The sequence below is a fragment of the Ambystoma mexicanum genome, chromosome 11 (genome assembly GCF_040938575.1).
Source record: "Ambystoma mexicanum isolate Mex_15411 chromosome 11, UKY_AmexF1_1, whole genome shotgun sequence".
Taxonomy (NCBI): Eukaryota; Metazoa; Chordata; class Amphibia; order Caudata; family Ambystomatidae; genus Ambystoma; species Ambystoma mexicanum.
This window is the reverse complement of record NC_090934.1, coordinates 1,088,932,683-1,088,949,796: the sequence shown is the minus strand read 5'-3', so window position 1 is coordinate 1,088,949,796 and position 17,114 is coordinate 1,088,932,683. Positions and strand designations below refer to the sequence as shown.

Genomic DNA, 17,114 nt, shown 5'->3' with positions numbered 1-17,114 from the left:
GCCACGATCGTAAATTAAGTGGTAAGGTGCAATTGGAAAACGAAGGGTCTCACATTATGCAGTATAAGCAGGTAAATTCATATTGAATGTGTGAACTATAAAAATAATAGCTTAAAGCGCGAACGCGAGCGCAACATCTTCATGAAACAGAGGTAAGCAGGGAAAGTCATATTGAATCTAGCAGGGAAAGTCATATTGAATCTAGCAGGGAAAGTCATATTGAATCAGGGAACGCAGCATATGAAAAGCGAGTCAAATTAAATGCGAACGCACAATGGCAATACACAATGGTGTCGTAATGTAGCGTGTGAGGGACTAGTTATGTTATTGATATGGTATAATTTTCGACAGTGGTGCAGCCAGTATGGACATGCTTTCTTACAGTGTACATAGCATTTGTATTGGCATTATTGTATAGTATTGTATTGTATGTATATTTACAGCACGCGAACAAAGAAAGGCATCAAGGCACTAGGGAGTGGGGGCGAGGGACGCAGCTTGAAAGCATGCAGAACTAAAACAGAAGGGTTTTCAAATTCTTTTGAAAAAGAAGGTACTCTGGAGTGTTCCAAAGTTCAAGCAGAAGGGCGTTCCAAAGCGTAGGGGCCAGAACATTAAAGGATCTTCCTCCAGCTCTGGCTCTGCGAAATCTAGGAATTCTCAACAGTGATTCGTTAGCTGAATGAAGCTGTCTACTGGGCTCGTAAGGGACAAGCCTAGAATGTAGAAACTCATCCCCTGTGTTATGGATGGCACAGTGAACAAGGCAAAGGATCTTGAACTTAACTCGACTCCTAATAGGGAGCAAGTGAAGACGATGGAGTAAGTCTTGAGATTGTGTAAGTCTGGGAGCTCCCAGAGCAAGGCAAGCAGCTGAGTTCAGGAAAATCTGAAGACGTTGTAATAGAGCCACAGGTTGGCCTAGATAAATACCATTACAATAGTCAAGACATCCCATGATGGAAGCAGTTACAATCTTCATCCTAGCTTCAGATGGAAGAAAGGGTAAAACCTTTTTTTAATACTTTCATTTGGATGTATCCAAGTTGGCAAAGTGCAGAGATTTGGGCCTCTGTGGAGCCTGAGGACATGACTTTGATCTCAAGGCTCTTAACTAGTGCAGTAGTTTTGGGGAATGGGCCGAAGGAGATAGGCTAGTACTCACAAGACCAATGTTGTCCTGTATTGTTAGACCCAACAAACAGTACCCTTGTTTTTTCTCCATTGAGCTTAAGCCAGTTGGCGGCCATCCAATCTCCAACCGCGGATAACAGTCTTTCAGCTTGTGGGGTGGGGGGTCAGAAGATGGGACATTAAGGCGAAAGAGAACCTGTGTGTCATCAGAATATGAAAAAAAGTGAACCCCATGGCTGGTAATCAGATCGGGAAGAGCACACATGCATAAATTGAACAGAAGAGGTGAGATGGCGGACCCCTGAGGAACCCTGCAGTTCAGAGCAGTGGGAGAAGAGGAGAATGGAGTGAGAGAGACCGTTTGAAACTGGTTGGATAAGAAGGAGGTGAACCAGCTCAAAGGGACACATGTGATTCCAGCCCCTTAAAGACACTGGAGCAGTTTCAGATGGATAACGGTATCAAAGGCCGCAGAGAGGTCAAGGAGAATCAAAGCACCCACCTCTCCGCGGTCCTGAAGCAAGGCAATATCATCCATGTGAGCCACCATTACAGACTCTGTTCCCACTCCAGGACGAAAACCGGCCTGAAAGGGGTGGAGAAAGTGATTAGCTTCTAAGAAAATAGATAGCTGGGGATTTTCATACAACCCAGGGGCAAAGATATGGGGCGGTAGTTCTCAGCAAGTGCTGGGTGCTGGGTCAAGGTGTGACTTTTTCAAAAGAGGAGAAATAGCGGCATGTTTAAGGGGCTCAGGAATATCTCCAGTAGAAAAGGAGTATTGGAGTGCTGCCATAAACCGAGAAATTGTTTTGTGGGAGATAGATTGTAAGAGGCGAAGAGGGATAAGGTCAGTATGGGATGCAGATTTGAGTTTTGACAGTGCAGCTAAAAGCATAGTGTTGGTCACTGTATTGAAATGAAAGGCAGTAGGTTGAAACTCTACCAAGTTGGAGGGCGTGGGGGGGTAGGAAGGTTAAATGAAACAGATCTATCTGTGTTTATCAAATCCCAAATTATGCATATTTTATCCTTAAAAATGGTGGCGATAAAGTCACAGTGTGATTGCGTTTGCAGGGTGACAGGGGGAGGGCATGCAGGAGTGGTCAGCTGCTTGGCGACTCGAAACAATTCTTTGGAAGAACATGATTCAGTAAGGATGCGGTCAGCAAAGTGGCAAGTTTTTGCCTTTTTTATAGCAGCCTGGTAAGTGGTACATGCCTGCACATAGGCAAGTTTGGTGGCGGGTTCAGGATATCTGTTCCATCTTTGCTCTGCTTGCTGACATTGTTATTTCAGTAGCTTGAGTGCTGAGGAAAACCAGTGAGCAGAGGGTTTAACATGTTTAGAGGAAACCCTAAGGGGGGCCAAGGAGTCAGCTGTCTAAAGCATTGATTAATGCGAGGCAAGGGTTAATATCACTTGCAGTGCCCATTTGGGTGAGAGCTTCAATACAATTAGAGATAGCATTGGAAGAAACGTTGGACCAGTGACGTCGGGTTTGAGAAAGGACCTTAGATCTGGCTGTGGACAGTGGATGGAGAAGAGAGAAAGTGGGGAGAAGATGATCAGGCCAAAGCAAAGGCTGGGGAGCAAAGGTCTGAAGAATATTAGACTCAGAGAAAATAAGATCTAATTGGTTTCCACCGATATGGGTGGGGCAGTGATTTCTCAGAGTAAGATTGTAGTCAGCTAAAGAAGAGACCTGCTTTTTAGCTTGCTGATCAAGAGGATTATTAGGGTGCAGATTAAAAAAACCAATAATGATTTCTTTAGAATGTGTGAGAGAGAGATCAGCAGCTAGCTGTGTGAAGTCATCCAGGAATTGGTTGGAAGCATAGCCAGGGGGACGATAGGCTAATAGGAAGTGAATCGCATTTTCAGAAGAAACCTGAATCATAATTAGCAACAATTCACACAGAAGTTTGTGACTAAAGGTAATGGTAGAGCAGCTTCTCCAGCATGGGGTCTGGCATGGATTCACATGCTCATGAATATTCCCCATTGTCATGCAAGGACCCCTCAGTAAAAGAAAAAACAATTTCGCTTTCGTTTATAAACTGTCTTTCTCCTATGAACCAATCACTGAGCTCTTGGTCATACTGCCCCCAGCCAATGACTGTCCTCCCCAGAAGCCCCTCCTCTGGCAGCCATCTTCAGATTTTTACTGCACGTCCAAGTGTTGGGAGTCCTCGTGTTTCACTTTCAGAGCTTTATGCGTTTTTTGCACTTTTTTGCTAGGAAAATCTTATTTTTGTTCGTTTGAGCCTGTGTGCTCTTTCGTTTCTTCATACGACTAACGGGGATCCGTTTTTCTGCATCTTTCATTGCCCCTCAAGGGCAGAATCATTGAGTGTTTCTTCTTCGAAGTTTCCAAAGGCCATGTGACTAAAGGTAATTGTAGAGCAGCTAAGCAACTTCTTGAACAGGATGGCAACTCAACCCCCAGTTTTGGAAGCCGGCCGATTGAGTTGTGGATTGTCATATTGCGAGTGGACCATTTGGACTATATCTGGCCCAGAGGTGGTAGTAAACCAAGTTTCTCTAATAAATTGAACACCAGGCTTCAGATCTTCCAAAATGGAGTAAATGTAATCCCGGTGAGCGAAAGCTGTCCTTACATTGATAAGGAGACCTTTCAAAAAGGAGTGGCAAAGATAACATGATGGGTGTTCTTCTGTAGGAATGGATATTGGCCTACATTGGAGTAGCCACTATGGACACATTTTCTTGGTGGCATGGCATTTCAACTGCATTATAGGCCAAACCAACTTGATGAGTATTCTTATGTTTGGAAACTGGCCGACATTGGCGCAGGCAGTATGGACATGTTTATTTACAGTGAGAACAGCATTTGTACTGGCATTATGGACAACGCCAACCTGGGTGTTCTTATGTGAGGAATAGATAGGGGCCTACATTGGTGCAGGCAGAATGGGCACGTTTTCTTACAGTGAGCATAACATTTTAACTGGCATTATGGGAAAAGACAAGAGTTCTCATGTGCAGATTCTGGCATACTTTGGTGTTGTCAGTATGGACAGGTTTTCTTATAGTATCATTCTAATGTGGTTATACTTGCATAGATTGGTACAGTCAGAATTCTAAATGTTTTTTTACACTGGCAGAATAATGTGCTATACCGTGGACAAAGACATTATGAAAATGCATGTAAGAATGCTCCTGTGCACTGTTGGTGATGTGGCATCTATTGGATTGTTCATGTCATCCAAGAAATTGGATCATAAACTGCGAGGCCTTTTACACAATTTTTCAAGGAACGTGTGCTTTAAAATAATTATGTGGGGGAAAAATACCCAGGCCCACACAAATGCCCCTTGGTTGGCTGATGCTCCTTCGCTACACTCGGTCACTCACGCACACATTTTTACACCCCTCCAATTACAAAACGAACAGTTGACACTGGTTCAGAGAAAGACAACTACTTTTTTGAGTTTGTACTTCGGTTGCCATAGAGCATGTACCAGGAGACCCTTCATGTCTTTAGTGCATACACGTGAAGCAAGAGAACAATTAAGAATAACACTTGTCCAATGCAGAGTGACTGCTTTGATCACTTTCATGCGCTTCATCATATGACCACCATAGAGAGGGTGGATCACACTCCCTCTCCTTCAGTTCTGGTTAACAAGAGTGCAAACAAATCAATTTCAGAATTTTAGAAGTGTAACTTAAAAGTGGTGCTGGTGTTACAGTTGTAGGCTGGTTTTTCTAGGTCCTGTACACATATAATTGATGGGTTGAGCCTAAAGTCAGTTTTAATTGGGCAAAGATTTACTCAGAGACGGCAGTCCAGAGGGCAATAGTTATTTATAGGAAATAGGCAACTTGGAAGCCTCAAGTGTATGTCCAGCCTTTGTGGCCTGGCCAAAATTACTAATTCATATGCAGCACAAATGTATTTCTGAAGTAACCAGATGATTGAAATGCTTAAGTGGCTACTTCAGAACTAGTTGCCTTACATGCTCAGAGCCACAATCCACCATTTTCGGCATGAATGTGCCATTAAGAGGCAATTTACCGTTTGGAATAAGGCCTTATATGTGGCATTATGTATGTTGGTATTACCACACGTAGGGTGAAAACAAGGTGGACTGAGCACAAATCTAATATTAGATTAAAGAACTTAAAATCTCCCATGGCATTCATTTTAACGCCCTACCAGTCATCTTCACGGTGCACCAGCCACTTCCAACGACTAATGGATTATGTCCTATGCCCTTATTCCAGTTTTTGTGGACCTTTCTTGGATGACATTGTCATTCATAGTAAGACTTGGGATGAACACATATTCCATTTGTATGCCATCACAAAGACATCATAGTTAATTTTTAGTGATCTCTTTGTGCAAAATGCATATGCTGTTTTGTCGATCTTGTTATTTTAAAAAAAACATTTTTAAGCCTTGTCAATCTTGTTAGAAACAGCCCCCTCTGCTAGAAAGGGCGAGGGTGATCAGCTATTGCTGGTGTTCTAGAGACAGAGAAGAAAATGGCTTGGATTGTAAGATTTGGAAGGCCATTTTTGAAACTTGCTCTAAGATCCAGAATATATATAGAGGATACCTCATCTGGTGGGTAACTCTTCTAATATACTAAGTAAAGGCTTTGCTGGGCGCAATAGTATATAGAAAGTATTCGATACGCTCATTATTTGAATGTGTGTACAGAGTCTTTTCTCTATATCGCACAACCACTTACCTGGACTGAGAGCGTGGTGCCAGAGCAGGTTTAAACATCTCTGGGATTGCATCTTCTAGTTGTGGCAACCTACAACATACTTCCAGTATTTCTGTAGCAATCTGAGTGAGAGCCTAAAAAATGAAGTACATAGTATCTTAAAACAAGCCAAAAACCTCAACAGACTGCAAATCACTCAAAATAATGCCCTCAGAGCGGCGCTAAGCATTCCCAAGGGGGAGCACATCTGCCAGGCAAGAAGGGATGCCCAATGGCTCCCAGTCAAAGAGCGGATACTCTTCAGGACCCTAGCAATTACCCACAAGTGCCTATCACTCATAGCACCTCCTTACCTGTCAGAGAAAATAGTCTCAGCCACCTCCTATAGACGTAAGCGATCCCACCACGCCAATCAGCTCAACGTCCAGACCTTCAAAAGAGCCAAAGCTGGAGGCTCGAGCTTCGTATTTCTAGCATCTAAAAACTGGAATGCCATGCCTACAACAATAAGGAATGAGACTTCCCATGCAGCATTCTGCAAATCACTCAAAACCAATAAACTAAGCTCACTGCTAGCTCCAGTTGGTTCCCCTGTAACCTTGGAATCCTCAGGATTAAGCTTCACATCATGCAAACGTCATTATAACTCTGTGCTCTTTTGTATAATGATGATGATGTGTTATTTATATAGCGCCTTAATCCAAAGCGCTTTACAGAGCACATATTTACATACAATATCACCCAAACGAAAATGGTACTCATTTATCGACCTCGGAAGGATGAAAGGCTGAGTTGGCCTTGCCGGGATTCGAGGATTCGAACCTGTGACCTGCAGAACACGCTCAGATCGCAGCAGCGAGTGCTTAACCCGCTGAACTATCTTACCGGTATCATTCTCATTGTACCCATTAACATCTTTGGTTTGTCATTTTGTTTTCTCTCCTGTAACTAAGTAAGCATTATTGTAACAGTGCCACACTGCCCCAGGGCCGCCATGTGTGCTTTTTAAATGCAAAAAATAAATAAACAAATAAATACAAAGGTATGTCGAAACTAAAGATATCATCTATGCTTTAAATAGATGTAAATCAAAAGTAAGATTTGTTAGGTTACCTGGGGTCACCATCGACCTCAATTATGCAGCAGGGGCTCCTTCTGATATTTGTTGAATGGTTGGTGTGCCTGAGAAATAGTAAAAATAATTGAATACCTGGTGTCCAAGTCTACATAACATCCTGAGGATGGAAAACGGCTGAGAATGATAATATGTGAAATGATGCAGATTACCTTGAGATTGAGGACATAGTTTGCAGAAATCATCAGCTTGCAAGAGTACCATAGGCTCGCAGGCGCAAGAGGACCCTCTGGGACTTCAAGAGTGTGGGAAAGGAGCTTTTATTTAAATAGGGCACCATTTTTTGTCTTGACATGGGATGTCTGGCACGTGTCAATTCTCTAGCTTAGCACAGTTTAGAGCATTTATATTTTTTTTTTATAACGCGCTAAATACCAAAGAGGTTTCTAAGCGCAGACCCAGGATTCAAACCTGTGCTGCTTTGCATCGTCTTGCTTTCAAGACGAGCGCGTTGCCACTGAGCTTGCTGTATGCAAACATAGCGGTACTGATGTGGGGTTGGAAAATTGAACAGTGCTGACACTTGAGATTAACCTGTGGACCCACTGCTCATTAAAAAAAAAATATGTCAAAAAGTCACCCTTTGAGAAAGTGCATTAACATCAAAAGAAGGGAGCTTGAAGGTCCTTCCTACTTAGGTTCAGTTGGAGTACGGGAGTAGGTTTTGGCTCCCCCAAAAGACTTACTTTTACCATATCCTTTGGTTTATTCATTGTAAAATGAGCTGTTTTGACTGCTTCATTTTTACCAGTTTATTTTCAGTCCAGGATAATTTCGCCGATATTATTACCTGGAACTATTGGAAGAGCTTTGGGGAAATATTCAAATCTATTCACCATTGCGCCAAAAGAATGTTTGTTACCACGTCCAATCAAAGGCATTGTGGGGCTTAGGTGTTGGTCAGAACAATGAGATTGGGATTTCCCTAGTATGGATTTTTATGAAATTTCGCTAACATATCATCACACTCATTCAAATATTAAAATCTACATTCTTTGTTTATTTAACTTCTTTGTAGCCACCTTCCCTTGCCTGAGACGCACCCCCATACTTTAAATGCATTGTAAATTGTATTTGCATATTGCAGTTCGTAATTCAGCTGCTGGAAAACCAGACCTTTCCCAAATGCCAATGAGAATGTCTTTTTTAAATTTTCTGACAATAGTTTTTATTTTTTAGGAACTTGGATTTGTGACTGTGTTGCATTTAGAATTCGAAAATATGTGGAAACTGTTCTCACTTGATCACAATCCAAATAGGGAATGTGTTCCACAGTGAATTCTCGCCGGCTGATTGCTCCCCTCTGTTCTTTGCAGGATTAATTGCTACAATGCCTTGAATGCCCAGAGTCCTTTCGGAGGATATAAGATGTCCGGTAATGGGAGGGAAATGTAAGTACTATCCCGCGTTTGTACCATCAACATTGTCATATGAAATCGCTGCAGCCTTGTTTCTGACTTAATGAAGGAAATGCATGTTGTGATCATATGACAAGCAGTGCTTTGAAGCTTTGTACACGCTTTCGACATAATCGTTTAATAACAGCTGCGAGGAAGACATATTTGGCGAACGCGCTGGTAGAAATTATGAGGCCTAACGGATTGTCCTGATCCACAATTATGCTTTTCCCTTTTGAAGTTTGTGGTGGCAAGATTTTCAGTTCGAATTTATGTTTTCCATGTGTTTTCCATGCGGAGATTGGCTTTGTCCTTTACACAATTTCAGGCGAAGGGGGAATGTCTTTAACATGATCCATTGACGCGCTTCGGTCTGTCCAAATGTTTTGTATCTCACTCTTGGCATTTCAAATATTCTGTGCATATTCTCTTTCCTGCGGATATCAATGGAAAGGTGTACATGCATGATAGCCCTACACGCACGCGTTAGTACATCCAGTGGTATGCTGAGAACAACTGTATCCTCTTGTAACTCTGCCTGACTATGTAACCATGTAACCTAAGCTTTCAGTAACCTTTCTGTATTTGTTGCGCCCAGTTACCTCCGGGTTTTGTGCGCCTTACAAATTAATAAAGAAACAAACAAGTCAGGATGCCCACAGTACGGGCCGTAATGAATGGCACAGGTCCAAAGCTGAAACTCTACCACAACTTGCAACTCACTGGTTGAGGGTCAGGCAGAAGGGATGCAAAGTACTGGAGCATTCATCTGTGGCTACGGTTATTAGAAATAATCAATAAAGCTAGTTATTGCCCTTTACTGTTAACTCCCATGCTTACCCGTTGCTCTCTGCACCAGAGCCACACTTCACTGATGAGGCCCAACAAGGCAAAGGCTTGTTCCTGGATTGTCAGAGGAGAATTGCCTGGTCACTTCTGTGCTAGACTTTCATTGTCGCCGGGGCCAGCCTGGTATGCAAGCTGGATATTCATCCTTTGCTCAGGCACCTTTGAGCTAAAGCGAGATACCCTCCCGAGTGGGCAACACCCCGTAGAGCAGGCTATTTGGCCTACTTCATTCTATATGGAAGGGCTCTCGCATTTGTGGCCAACAATGCAAGTTGTGGTCAATAACGCTCCATTAAAACTGTGTGATCAGAACCAGCAACGTGTTTCTACAAGATGTCCCAGAGAACATTCATAATAAAGATTAAAAACATGGAGCAATTGTAGTAGACATAATATGTATACATTTGGATTCAAATCAGTACAAAACGCTGTTAGGAAAATCGAGTTTGCAACATGTCAACGCTCTAATGGTGATAAAATGAAGTCCTTAATAAATAGCCTATTGAACCCCACCCCCCACACCGAGCTAACTCATACAAATAGCTTGTTCAAAGGTTGCAAGTGGATTCCATAACATCAGAACACGGAGTCTGTGGTGTCGAAGTCTAGGCCTCGTGGCTGCAAACATGTCAGGTTGTTAATATCCACGGGACGCACTTACGTACAGTTATTCTAGATGCATGCAAATGGATCCTGTGAATATTAATGAGGACTATCTGGAAAATCCAACATTCCGTCAGCCCTGCTAGGTGATTGGGCAGATAATCGTGGCATATTTTTACAGCCTCTCGTACATTCTGGGGCACTTCAAGATGCTGTTTGACGGGGTGCCCCAAAAACCTTCTCAGATGAGTGGCCAAGTTTCAGAGATTTATCAAGTTTAAGATCTGTTGTCAGGATTGAATGAATGTCTTTGAGAACCTCTGGGTATTTCTGTGAGTTTTACTTGTGTCTTCGTGGGGAGTTTCTTTACATGTTGAAATCCGTCTTGTTGAGGTTGCGGGGTTCTACTTCACCTTGCGCAGTGCCAATTTCTCGAGATTGCCATTCTCTGTCTCTCAGGATCTCGCTCGGGATTTTTGCATTCCACCTGCCGGTGTCCAGCCTCTTCATTGCCCTTCTCTGGCTTAGGTAGTCCTAGAGGCTTGTGTCCCAGCCCCTTCTCTCACTGACCTCCCAGAACAGATTCAAGCTTAACCCCTTCTATTTTCGTTGCGCTTGTTTATGGAACTTGATTTGCCAAGGTGCATTGTTTTAAGTGAGTAACTTCTCTCTGGAATCTCTCTCCCTCTCAGCATAACATGATTTCAGGTTTCCTTGGGATATTTTCTTGACACTTTACAGATCTGACTCAGTTTCCCAAGATGCAGCCCTTCAGGGAGCTACTTCTCTCACTGGATGCTCACTCCCCCTGACAAAGAAAGCTGATGTAATGGTTCTTTCTTAAATTGGTTACACTAAGGGATATGACTTGATTTCCCAGAATTTAGCATTTAAGTGTCGCTTCCGTCGCTGCATTCTTACTGCCCTTCAAGTGTGAACCTTTCAATGATTCCTTCTTTTGTTTTCTTTACCCATTAAGCTTGGGCCCAGTTTGCCGAAATGCAGAATATTAAGCGAGTTACTTCCCTCATTGGAGTCTCACACACTCTCTTGGGGTGAATTGCTTCAATCTTTCCTCCTGGTATTTTCTTTCCTGCCTTGGTAGGTTGCTTGAGTGCCTATCACCAATGTCCGGCCTCCCTCCAACACCTCAGATTTGCAGCTCGCCTCTCTGGGTTTGCTGACTGCCTGGTCCTCCCTGCACTTGGAAGCCATCTTCTCCCTCAATGATGCTAGTGATTGCGAGGCTCGCCTTAGTGCTCGTTTTCCTCACGCCGGCATCTCATGCATGATTCCCCTGTGCTCCCTCAAAGCGTGAGTCCACTGCGCAGTCAGCTGAGTCGAGCGATTTCTGTCAATTTCCCTTGCATTGGGCAGGGGTCTTGATCCTCTCCTGAAAAGCAGCAGATGCCCCTTACTCCCAGCGCTGCTGCATCTTCCAGTTTCCTTTTGGGGTAAAGCCGGGGAACGTTCTCTCATGATGGCGTTCCAGCAGTAGCTTGCATGTCAGATATCTATCTGCCTGCCTTTCAGCATTTTGAATTCTCCCCTTTTAAAATTCTATATACTGTAAACTCTCCTATTGCCAATGATCCTGCATTCTCCCCTTCAACTAACCTTTCTCAAATCTCCCTGTTTCTAGGCCCTTACCATTTCTGAGCTACTTGTGCCAATGTTCTTTCTTTACTCTGAATTGCACTCCCCATCCTTTGCCCAGCGTTTCTGACCTCTGGCGCCTCGCCTTCAACCTTAGGAGAGTCTTCCCACTTCTATGCACCGTTCCCTGGGATTCCGGTTCATCTGGCAAACTTACCTGCAGAACCGACATCCACACCTCCCGAAGGTGTATTGGGTTGTCGCTCTCACAGATGTCACTCTGATCATTATTAGGTCTGGCCATTAGAAGCTTGCTCTCTTGCCAGTCTAATGAACACGCCTCTTTCAGCAGCGCTGCTGTCAATCCCTGAAGCGTAGCATCTTCTGATGGTTCCATGTCATTTCGCTGACCCCCTTTTTTTCCGATGGGTGTTTTGCCTAAAAAAATTCATCGACATTTTTTAAAATTATTTTTGGAGGGTTGCCCCCAAACTCCCCATAATGTAATTATTTTTTATCTACCTTCCACCCCCAACCCTTTATTTACCCTTTCCCACACCCGCCAAAAAATTTGATGGACATTTTTCAGCGAAACTCCTGAGACAAAACACTCGTCGGAAAAACAGGTGTCGGCAAAAGGTCTCAATACCCTTCTGATTGGGGGCACATTAAAGCACAGTGTGCGCTTCTCCAAGAAAAATCTCCTGCTAAACATGACCAGTTTAATACTTCATGCAGCCATTTGAATGTATCTCCCTCCACCTCACAAACTCATACTATCGGTTCACTGCTAATCTAATACGTGAGGCACATTGAGAATGCGTGTTTCTCTTTCCATTTTCCTGCTTGCTGTGATGGCCAGGCTTGCCTTGGCTCTGGCCCTGGCCCTGGCATGGTCAGCGCATGCATGGAAGGCATCAGCCCTTGCAGTCAAGCATGACTGCTTCTCTATACCAGAGGCACTGCCATGCAAACAATACAGCCCCCCCCCCAAGGTCCTCGAGGCACCCAGGAGTCCAGCGCACCACCATCTGTACGCTCTGCGTATGCTTTGAACAACCAAGATGCATTGGCTTTGCCAATACTTGCTCTCAATGCACTTCATCCTTTTCTGCCAACCTCTCACTTGACCCGTTGAACCATTGAAGTTACATGTGACAACTAGCCCCACCTCATGAGGCTTATCTTAATGGAGTCATTGCGATTTATTCAAGAACACTTTGCATTCTGGGACCTTTAATGTCTAATTTGCCACTGGGAGTTCCGGCCTAGCATTCCCGGCATGCAGAGTGCTGTGGACTGAACACCAGGCCCGCATGAAAGCGACCCTGACCCAGCTGGTTGAGTCTGATCTGTTTACGCGTCAGTGATTAGTTATCCCATCACGTAACAAAAATACTGACGGTCTTATTAACAACTCTGACTTACTCCAGATGTACTCTCTCTTCCATCAAAATGTCTCTGTGAACGGGCTAGCGCTCTCCAGTAGTAAGTGAAGGGTAAGTCAGAGGTACTTATTGTAACTGATCTTGGAGCTGTAATTGGCCAGATTTAAAAAGTAAAAAACCGGGACAGGACAACTAACATAAAAGTAGGACTAACTTTTGAAAGTGGTTGTCAAGGCACTACACATCAGTAGTGGTTGGAGGAGAAGGGGGTTTAAGTGTTACTGTTCAGATAAACACATATTACAATTAATGTATCACAAACTAACACTATGTTAAATTGTAAAAAGCAGCATTTCTTCTGTGTGAGATTGTGCATTCATGCTTGTCAGCTATGAAGAAGACTACCAAAATCCTGACCACTGCAGTATCCAATGGAAAAATAATCTTGAGAAAGGGGGACAGAGCTGCAAAAACCGGGACAGTCCTGGAAAAACCGGGACGGCTGGTCAGCCTAGCTGTAAATTGCCCGTCGATTCAAGAAGCTTGTGAAGTGATGTGCCACTTGGCACGCAGTGGCATGGCATGACCGTCTTCTTTTTATTTTCCAGGGGCGAGTACGGATTGCGGGAGTACACAGAAGCCAAGACGGTCACAATAAAGATCCCCCAAAAGAACTCCTAAGAGCGCTGCAGACCACGTGGGGCGAAGAGCACGCCATGCCCCCCATCAGTATTCGTTACAGCAACAGCACTCAGGAATGCAGTGTTATACAGTCTATATTTCAGATCCTAGTTGGCAAAGCGTGAACCAGATGCCTTGCCGTAAATTATATCAAGGGTTTCCGCATGGTGTCCCGCCACCCCACCGTTACACAATGTACGACCACAAAATAACATGCTAAGTCTTACTGTAAACCATTTAATGAACGTTCAACATATCAAGCTATTAAACATATACAGTGCGTGTGCAGTAAGTTGAAGGATGCTAGACCACTGCAGGTTGGGGTCTGTTTCCCATATGGATGAACAGCCCTGTATACTTTGAGAAAAACAAGAGTGCGTGTACACGCTAGGATATCATCAGTGTTTCGACGCCCCTTCAGTGCTTCTTCAGGAAACTGAGAGTGGAATTAAATTGCTTCTCCTGCTCTGACTATCAACCAATCCAGACTGTTGTGCTTTTGTCACCATAACCTAGGATATTTATGGGTGATAAAAAATAACAGCAACGCTCTCCAGACCCTTCCAAAAAAATATAAACCCACTTTGTCTTTATGTCTGTATGATAAACTTTGGTGTCTAGATAGATAACACTGTCATGTCAACATGCCCCACATCATGCAGGAGATGCTGATCCAGTCCTGATGTGTTATTTAACCCCGAGGTTTCAATTCCAGGATTCATAATGGATACAGAGTAAAACTACGAGCCCCAGAATGCACAGAAATAAATAGGTCTGGATGAGCATCTTCAGATATGCATGATGGTAAATGAGCTGTAAGCATGTCACATGACGAAATAATAAATTATAAATATTCGATCAAAGATTGAAGGTAACATACATGTGGAGGATTCATGGCTCAGTAATACATATGAACCCCGCAAGACTCAACACTCTATGACCCAGTCATTTTCAGTTACCCAGCTAGGTTTTATTTTTTTTGGTTGACTCATAGAGCCTGTACTCTCTACATAAACATCCATGCACTCAGCACTGGTGCAACCTTTTACATGAAGTAACATGTGTGACCAGCTGGTCTCTGGAGATGAGTAGAGCCACTATGCTGGCCAAGAGAGATCTTCATCTGGATAGAGTACCAATTCTGGCCTAGATGTGTGTACATAAAGTACAAAAGTTACCAGCATGTTGCAAAGTTCAGAATTAAGGGGCGAACTAAACATGTTCACGTTTAGGTTTAGAGATGGTTCCTGGGGGTGGAGAAGTGTAATCATTCGCACAATTTATCATCGTACCCGCACGCTCCTCTTGCATCACTACGGATTTGGGATTGCGTGGCACGGATTTTGCAGTTATGCACAGGTGTAAATCCGTGTTGGCACCTGCTTTCCAATGACTAAATTGAGAAATATGCCATCTAGTGTGCATTGTTCTGACACTTCATTGTAAATGTAAGGGTCATTCCCCGCAAAGGTACATCCCAGGCGAAGCTTTTAGGTTCAGCGAAAGGGGAACAGTACCACTATGTATGCCGTGCTAGTATCCTTCATCCGGCACTATGATCTTGTGGGTACGCTCCATGTGGACAGTGCTTGTATTTTAATCAGCTGAATGGCAGCAGACTGTGCTCTAATGCAGAGGCTAGAAGCCAACACCAGGAAACCAAGTGGCTGCACCCTACCCTTTGTGAGTGGTTACTCATTATGCTGCCCACCAGATGTCCAGAGACAGTGTGGGGGATCCTGGACCCTGTAGTTGAAAACATCCAGAGGGCCACTTATTGCCAGCGCCATTCCCGGCGTTACAATAATCCAATGGGTTCCTTTGGCTGTCCTCCATTTTGTTGCAACTATAAAGAGAATAACCGTACATTTCACCTGATTCTGTTTTGTTGGGATCATCATTCTCTTTGTGTCTATCTGGGCTCCTTCCCCTCTTCCTCCCACTTCTCTTTCTTTCTCTCTCTCACTCTCCCTTTCCTGAGGCACACGCACTGTGGTGTGGGTGGGCGTGGTACGAAATATTGAAATGATAAATTAGAATGAGAGAGGCAGAACAAAACATGGCATTTAAAAGCGGGCACTGCACAAGATGAAGGTTACAGAAGAGCATGGTTTATTCTTTCATGCTTACCTGCCTCCTTATGATTAATAGCTGCATATGTTGAACAAAATCCACTTTTTATTTATAAATTATAACTCATGTCTTCCACATGATGTTCAAACACAATGTGTACATATGTCACTGTTGGTTGCTTTTATTTACACATACTATGGTAGTATGTTTATAGAGAGGTACGCTAAAAGATATCCCCTGTCCATAATAACCACTGTAATGTGAATGCAATGGACGCATACTTTAGTGTGTCGGAGAGTATATTATGACATAATAATTATTAATTTACTGCAATGTACAAAGTTAATAAAGGAAGCTGTAGTCTTTTTCGTTTACATTAAAGGGGACTAGAAATACTGAAAAAAACAGACATTTATATACCGTAGTCTTCCATATTATTGTGGGGGGTCTTTGTGTTCCCTTGTCCTAATCACCACAGTTGTCGCTCTAATTCGTGTACATGAGTTTGTAAAGCATTCTTCCGAAATGTGTACATGTATCCATGTATCCTGTTTTCCCTGCATTCTTTTCTTCGACATTGTAATCATGTATATACATTTGTGTTATAAAATTGTTAAATGATATAATATTTTCTATGATGTTTTTATTAAAGTGTTTAGAGGAAAGACTTTGCATTTTCATTTCGACTATATATATATATATATATATTTTCTCTATAATGAGTTTATTGAATATGCATATAGCAAAAGCTTTGTGTAACATTTCATAGAACACAGTTTAAAATTCATTCAATATTTAAGCCAGACAAGTTAAAACATATCATTTACGAGCAGCCTAGAGTGTTTTTCTCATTAAACATAGATGCTGTTATGCAAGACATTTAAAAATCTCTACGCTATGCACATAAAATATAACAGTAAAGTAAATTACATTAATATCATCACCCTGTAAAAATTCCAACCATAGTCGAGGAATATCTAGCACCTTAACAGCATTATTATGTGACTTAAAATATTTCATACGGAGACTGTTCAGACTTCCGCATTCAGTGATTAGATGGAACAATGCTTCTTCCAGAAGATTGCCGCATAGTCTGCAATATCTGTGATTATATGCGGTATTGTTCATCCAACTTTTTGGCGAGAGCACAACTGATACGTTAAATCTAAGAAGAAGGTAAACCCGAAATATGTTTAGACTCGGATATGCCAATATATATTTTGGAGTGGATTTACGAGCCCATCTGTATTGTCAATGTTCAGTGGCAGATGTCAGAGTTTCTAGATGGAGTATATTTTGAACAAATGCAGACTCAGTTAATTTTCTTTGATTTATTTATTTATTGTATTTGTTGTTAGTGCCCAAGACCCGGAGGTATCACAGCGCTAGAAATTACATAGACAGATAAAAATAGGCAGATACATGGTTACATGGCAAAACAAAGTTGGTTGTTAACAATTGGTACAAACTCAAGCAAACTTGTTGAAGAGAGTCATTTTGATTAGTTTGCGGAGAAAACCCATTTCTGAGAGACAGGCACAATTGCACATTTGGGAAC

General features: G+C 42.8%; 1 protein-coding gene across 1 annotated transcript in view; it reads left to right on the top strand.

The window, feature by feature from the left end:
- Window positions 1-16,221, top strand: part of ALDH1A2 (aldehyde dehydrogenase 1 family member A2) — a 150,740-nt gene extending 134,519 nt beyond the window's left edge. Inside the window, exons 12-13 of the mRNA XM_069624350.1 lie at window positions 8,286-8,360; window positions 13,411-16,221. Coding sequence (XP_069480451.1) covers window positions 8,286-8,360; window positions 13,411-13,483 — 148 coding nt within the window. The 3' untranslated portion in view covers window positions 13,484-16,221. The remainder of the gene's footprint in view (window positions 1-8,285; window positions 8,361-13,410) is intronic.
- Window positions 16,222-17,114: the final 893 nt, after the last annotated feature.